At 36.9% G+C, this 7,419-nt stretch overlaps 1 protein-coding gene across 1 annotated transcript in view; it reads left to right on the top strand.

Moving 5' to 3' along the window:
- Nucleotides 1–7,419, top strand: part of VWA8 (von Willebrand factor A domain containing 8) — a 368,307-nt gene that overhangs the window by 249,936 nt on the left and 110,952 nt on the right. The window contains exons 33-34 of the mRNA XM_015559449.1: nucleotides 2,835–2,916; nucleotides 6,101–6,302. Coding sequence (XP_015414935.1) covers nucleotides 2,835–2,916; nucleotides 6,101–6,302 — 284 coding nt within the window. The remainder of the gene's footprint in view (nucleotides 1–2,834; nucleotides 2,917–6,100; nucleotides 6,303–7,419) is intronic.

Below are 7,419 nucleotides of genomic sequence, written 5' to 3'. Positions count from 1 at the left end.
GTTGAAAGCAGGTATCTGGGATTTGTTTATCTTCTATAATTGCAACATTGTTGCATCCGAGCTCAGAGCTGGGCCTCGGCAGGCGGGGAACCTTGGCTTCCTCCATCACTGGAGCAAGCAAGCCTCATGTTCACTTTAGCTGCCTGGCTGCCGGCTGCCATCTTGGTTGGCAGTTAATTTGCATATCACCCTGATTAGCCAATGGGAAGGGTAGCGAAGTTATGGTTAATTACCATGTTTGTCTATTATTAGACAGTATAGCTATTGAGAGTGGGGAAAACAAGGTTGGGCAGGGAAGGGGTGTATGAAAAAGAGTTATAAACTTTCATCTTCCATGGTGGGAAGTCAATAAATGATCCCTAAAACTAAAACATCATAAAACTAAGTACCATAAGGAGGAAGGTGAATATCAAAGAAACAGCATAAAAGTTGACCGTGTCTCTGGAAGCAGGAAATGAGGGATAAGAGGAGTAAAGGGACTGATTGCTTTTTCTTTCAGCTTGTGTGACTCCTTAATCTGTGCTCATGTAGGTCTCTGATGTAAATTCAGTTTTTTAAAGTAAATAGAATCCAACCATCTGACAGTTAGAAACTAATGCTTATCAGCCTTTTATTAAGGAAATCAATAGAAACTATAAAGGCTACTCTCCTGGTGGCTTAATGATGGTGCAACTTTTGTTTAATGCGGGCAGGGAGAGATTTATTGCTTTCTCCCAATTGTTTTTCTTCTAGCTAAGTGTGAGCTTTTTTTTCAGTCACAGGCCTTAGCTCTTTAAATACAAATTAATGATTCTTGATTGAAAGTAGTATGCTGTTTTTTGAACTTTTAGTAAATTCAAAGATTTGGTATTAGCATAATTGCAGGGTATAGAAGATTGTTAACTAGTGCTTAACAGATGTACATCAAGTTACATTGCTAGGAGTAAATTTTTTAATGTAATTTCATCTTCCCTCTGAAAACGTTCTTGGTACCTTTGCCTGACAGTTTATACCTCCTCCTAATCTTGTCACTGTGCATGTAAGCTGCCCCCAGTCTTCAGGGGAACAATGCCGTGAACACTGCAGTATTGACTTCCCTTCATCATTAGTAAACTAATCCATAAATATAGTTTATACCTGTCTTTGAAATCCACCTGGATTATAAATATAATGGAACTTTACTGAGCCTCCATCCTCTCAACAGTGTTGGAACATTTAAAATGGATAGACAAAGATTTGGCCAAGTTGGGAGGGAAATCTGACCACTGTTTTTTACTTCCTTAATATAATCATATGTTTTGAGCTGATTTATTTTCACATCAGTAAACATCAATTCTGATTATTTTTCAAAGTGCTTACAATTATCACCACCACTACCACCACCCTTAGTATCTTTTAAATACTTTATAGCCACAAATTGCCTTTTCTAATAGTAAAAATATTTTTTAGCAGCAAGAGTAAAATTCTTGCTTTCTCTTCTTGAAATAGACATGATCATTATTGAATTTTCTCATCCTCTTTATGTCTAAATTAATTTGCACAGTGAAAGAAAAGAAAAATATAGAAAAAAAATAATTAAAGTAAATGGACTTACTTTGCTTTCACGGGCAGTTTAAACGTGCTAATGGCAGTAGCTTAACTTAATACTAATAGTTATGAAAATAGTTCCTGTTAGCGGCAAGCCCAAAAGCTAGGCAGCTCTATCCATCCCAACTGCTTCAATAATTGGTCATTTTTGGCAAAGAGCCTGGGTCTATAAATAATTCAATCTACTTTAGCGAGGTCTTAGCAGCAGGAACTGTCAAAAATGATATATGATGCAAAACTTTATCCAAGATTGACCTTATATCCCAGGCAACATTTCCAATGCAGGCAGTGCCTGACTTAGTTAGGATAAGCATGTTCATTTTGTACAAACGGCCATCTGGGGACAGCCAATCCAACTGGGAGGTCAGATCACCATAGTAACTCTCCCGTCTTGCCCTCTGCTGTCTCTGCACATTATCTCCCCTTCCCCTGGCCCTTCTGTCCCTGGCACCACTCCTTGCCTAGCTCTGCAGCTCACACCTGGCCTCGGGCCTGTGATTCCCACCCTGGAATTCTTTCCAAGTCCTTAAGGGCTGTGTTTCTGATTTTTGTTTTATTTTGTTTTCCAAAAAGTAACTTTCCTCTTTATGCTGGGGGTTCCTCATCTCTTTAAGCTCTGTCCCCAGTGCTTTGCAATTATGTCTGGTGCACAGTAAGCTCAGCCATGGTTGTTGAATATGTAGGAGAGATTTTGAGTTTTTCACGTGGCCCTACTCAAAAACCTTCAGCTGCAAATGTGAAATGAAACAACCATGCTTCTTATTTTTGTAAACTGCATGTGCGAAACTCAGTGTGGACATTTTTGATGTAGCATTCTAATCATAATTTATAAGAAGATTAGATGGACAGAAATCTTTAAAAGTATGGGTTCTGTTCTAGGGGAAGTTGCTGTTTTTTTAAGAGACAGTAGTAGCCCAGATTTTGTAAAATGGGGCTATTTTTAAAACTGTTTTGCCGTATGGCCAGCTCAAGTAGGAACTGTGGAGAGTGGTAGACAGATCATAGATTTGAGCCAGAAAAGCATGCATTTAAAAGCCATCTCCATTACTCTACAGCGATTAGTACATGGCCTCAAGCAAACCACCACATGATTGTATCACTTCTATAAGCTTCAGCTTCCTCATCTCTCAAACAAGAATCCTAAGAGTTCTGCTTCAAGCTATTGATAACTTCATTCCACTTTTAATAGGATTTGTGCTTTTGTTGTTGTTCCTATATTGGTATCATGTACTAATTTAATACTCTGTTCATGTCGTGACTATTTGCAGATGTTACCCCTCCATATACATCTGGTTATATAGAAGTCACTGATCTTCAATCAAAAAAACTCCGATATATCCCTATTCCCAGGTAATCCATTTCCACTTTTGTTCTTAGCTTGTATGTTAGATTAAAAGAAAAAAGAGTGACTTCTTAACAAGTACTTTGAATAAATGTGTGCTTTCTGCTTCCTTAAATAGAAAGCTCTTTTTTTTTCCCAGCTACAGTTGGTTTATATCTTGCGGTTCTTCTGCATGCCTTACTGCCGTTTTAATTTTCATTTTGGAAAAATGTTCAAATGTTACGTAGGTATAAATCTATCAGCCTTGTAGTCTTCATTTCTCTTTTATTGACCTGTCCTAATGATAAATTTTTCTGTATCTGAAACAGCATTTTTAGTATTATAGAAATTTTCATACTTATTAATTTCATATGTTAGTTTTCTGAGGTAAATGTATTCAAACTATCAAAGTAATTTAAATATCATTTGGTTGATATTCTTTTAAAATATGTTATTGCACAGTAGTGATGGTCATACCGTGGTCAAAGGATTTCAGAGATTTGGGATGAAACTCAGTGTCAGTCACTGCTTTTATTGTCCAGGGATGGAAGCAAAGCATTCACACTAGCTAGACTGAGGATAAGAAAGGAAAAGCAATGATGCTCTGTGTCTGAACACAGAGGTCCTCACCAGTAGCCCATCCCTCTCTGGATGCCTCCATCCATGACCTCCTTCAACCTGATCGTGTACCTGCCTTGATCTCACACCCCCTCCTGACATATACTCCCTCACAGGGAATGAGCCTTCACAACACTGTGGTTAAAACATCACTTGAAATCCTAAGTGGAGAAGCCTGGAAAGCCTTCCAGTGTCACAGGAAGACCAGGGACACTGGAACTTGTCAGAGGCCTGAAATATCACCACATCTCCCTTTTAGCCCCTTCTCCAACTCCCAGAAGAAAATAGCTCAGCATGACAGTACAGAATAACTCAGAAACAGTTTCCTTTACCCTTGAGTCAGGTTCAAGAAATATGAATAATGAAAACATATCCAAAGAAATAGATTTACTTATTCCAACATATATAAGGATGGCTTCTTGTGTCAGTTTAACGGAAAATGGCCTTTAGTCATTTAGGAAAAGTGTTTATTCCATATTAATGATATGCTTCTTAAAATATACTATTAGTGCAAGTTACAAACGCAAAGAACTTATTTTACATTTCTAAAGCATTAAATAATGTTTTTATTATTTGTCTTAATTTCTGCCTCATTAGCCCTAGCTTTTTATTTCCGTGTTTTTCTCTTTTAACTTTCTCTATAACCTGTATGTTATACCTGCTATAGAAAGAACATCTGGAGAGCAATTGTATATATAACCAGTGCCAGCTGGTCACCATAATTCATTTAGAGCTGCACTGTCCAGTAGAAATATATAATGTGAGCCACATATGTAATTTTATACTCCTTAGTAAGCACATTAAAAGAATAAAAAGAAGTGAAATTAACTTTAACATTATATTTAACCCAATGTATATTAAATATTATCATTTTCACATATATTCAATATAAAAATTTAATGAGATAATTTACATTTCTTACTTTCTCTAAGTTTTTGGTATCTAGTGTATATTTTATACTTACAAAACATCTAAATGTGAACTTGCCACATTTTAAGTGCCATGTGATTCTGTCTGTTCATTGTCATTATATCTGAGTTTCTCTCGAGATGAACTGTTGTCATATTTTGGCATATATGTAATCCAAGGGAGAAACCCATTTGGATTCCAGTTTTGTTGCTAAGTACTTAAATTGAGCATTCTGCTAGATATCAGGAATTTTTCATTTGATGGCTAACTTCAAATAATAAAAAATACAGTAAAATTATATGTAACTGCAAGACCAAAATGAATATATCACATTTGCCTTCAGTAAAATTTGAGTATTGTTTCTCAGATTTTTACATTATTTGCACTTGTAAAATGATAGTCCCTAGCCCTTGTATGTGGGTGTATATAAATCTAGGTTTCACTCTACTGTAATTCTATGTTTTTCTTAAAGAACTTGTTATGTATAAGGGGAACGTGTATTATTACTTTTAAAGGTGAAGAGATTCTAGACCTGGTGTACAAATTGTTGTAGAAAAGTAATTTATTCTGCACTTTTTATTGACATGTTGAAGAAATTGCCCTTGTAAATTTCCAGTTTCATGGAAATTTAAATATGCAAGCAGTAGATACAGTGCTCATTGGACGCACACATCTTGAGTGCTCTTAGAAGAGTTTCAAACATATTTCACATGGATAAATTTCATTATTCTTAAGTAGCCATTTACTTCACCATCTGTACCTACTAATTTATTTCCTAAAGTAAATATTTTTTTGGAGAGCACAATAAGTTATATTCTGTATTATATCAAATATTACTTTCTTTGAGTCCTTCTAACACTGCAAAGTAGTTCTGAAACACTTGTTCCCATCCTACTGTTATCATCCTCTTCATATAAACATTTTCTAAGACTTTTGCATTCCAGAATAGCTGACTTTGTTACACTGTGTTTAAAATCTACAAGGCAGACTAAAAAGAAAAATCAAAGTAGTCTTGGTTTATTTTTGGTATATTATAGGAATTTCTCTAATACATAGTGTGGTTTTGTGGTTTTACCAGATCAGCAATGATAGTTTATGTTTTTGTTATATAGAATGTATCAGATGTGTTTAGGGAGCACACAAACTGGTAATTAGGATTTCTAATGTATATATGTTATATAGATAATAAAGGGAGTATGTGTGCAATTGACTCTTAGAGGCAAACGCTGCATTCCTAGAAATGACTGTATATGTACCATAAATATAAAATAAAGGAAATGTATATGTATGAATATATAATACAACTAATATATAAATTCTTTATTATAAATCCTTACAGTTTTCTAAGGTAGGAAAGGCAAAATATCAAATACAAAGGAAGTTAAAACACATAAACAAAACATCAGTTTCAGCACTGACCTTATGCTGCATATTTGTGAAATATGAGTTGGTTTAGAGTTTCTTTCTGACAATGAATACTAATGTCACCTGGGACAAATACAGAAAAAAAATGTAAATAACCAGTAACTAAATGTGTATTTTTTTACTTACAGATGGATCTGGTGATATCTTTTAATGTGCTTATTATTAGAATTCTTTATAACAAGTTTAATACACCTAAATCAGGTTAAACTAGCTTCATTACCTAGATTACCAATTGCTTGAATACTGTGATTTCTTTTTCAGATCAGAATTTCTCTCCCCATATACCACATGGATATCTACTATTTCAGACACAGATGCACTGCTAGCTGAGTGGGGCGGAGGTGGTGTTGTTACTGTTGATATGGGAGGTCAAATCAGACTTTGGGAAACTGGACTTGAACATCTGCAGCGCTCACTCATGGAATGGAGAAACATGATTGGACAAGATGACAGACATATGCAGGTACCACTTGAATTGATCTTACCTCTTAAGGGTGCATATTCAAGTATAAATTGAGTTCATGAATATGCACCCTTAAGTGGTAAAACTCTACTTGTAAAAACGTCTAGCCCAACGACTCAAATATAGTTGTTTTAATGGCTAAGATAAATATCAGATCCAGAAAAAGGCAAATCCTACTCATCTAGAATAGTGAAAAAGTAAAAATATGCCTTTTTCTCTGACAGTGCTTAAACATACAGGTTCCTCATAGCACTGCATGTGAATACAATCAACTTTTATATTTTAACCTTAAGCATTAATCGTTTTCCAGCACCACCTCTGCATCTCTTCTGACGTGTACTGTCATCATTGTCAGCATCTCCACTTGAGATACTGAGGATCTAAAATGCAGTGTATTTTACAAGGTCAAAACTGTTAGACTAGAGAAGATAAACAAAACTATGCATCTAATAGAGATGTGTTTTTACCAAGTTCCTTATTTCCAGACTAGAGGCCTTGTGCACGAATTTGTGTATGGGTGGGGTCCCTCGGCCTGGCCAGCGATTCGGGCTGTCTTGCCCAGTCCAAGGGGGAGGGACCACGGAAGGTTGGCCAGCCACAAGAAGTTGGCTGTGGGAGCTCACTAATCACCAGGGGGAAGCTCCTGCATTGAGCATCTGCCCCCTGGTGGTCAGTGCTCATCATAGCGACCATTGTTCAGTCAAACGGTCATAACGGTTGCTTAGGCTTCTATATCTACACTAATAAAAGAGAAAAATGGTAATTGGCGTACGATGCTACCCTTTTCATTGGCTAATCAGGGCTATATGCAAATTAACTGCCAACTAAGATTGGCAGTTAACTGCCAACAAGATGGCGGTTAATTTGCATATGTAGGCACAGTGCAGGGAGGCAAAAGGGAAAGCAGGAAGAAGCCCCCTGCCACTGACAGTGATTGGAAACCCAGGGGGGAGCTAAGAGCTGGGGGGCAGCCATGATCGGAGAATCAGGGGCCTTTGCCGCCCTGGCCAGTAATAGCAGGAAGTAGGGGTGGAGCCAGTGATGGGAGCTGGGCATGGTCAAAGCTGGCAGTCCCAGGAGCTAGGGGTCCCTTGCCTGGCCCTAAAGCAAAGCCCAA

Source organism: Myotis davidii, unplaced genomic scaffold (genome assembly GCF_000327345.1).
Source record: "Myotis davidii unplaced genomic scaffold, ASM32734v1 scaffold70, whole genome shotgun sequence".
Lineage (NCBI taxonomy): Eukaryota > Metazoa > Chordata > Mammalia > Chiroptera > Vespertilionidae > Myotis > Myotis davidii.
The sequence above is the reverse complement of the archived record's forward strand: the minus strand, read 5'-3'. Positions and strand labels throughout refer to the sequence as shown.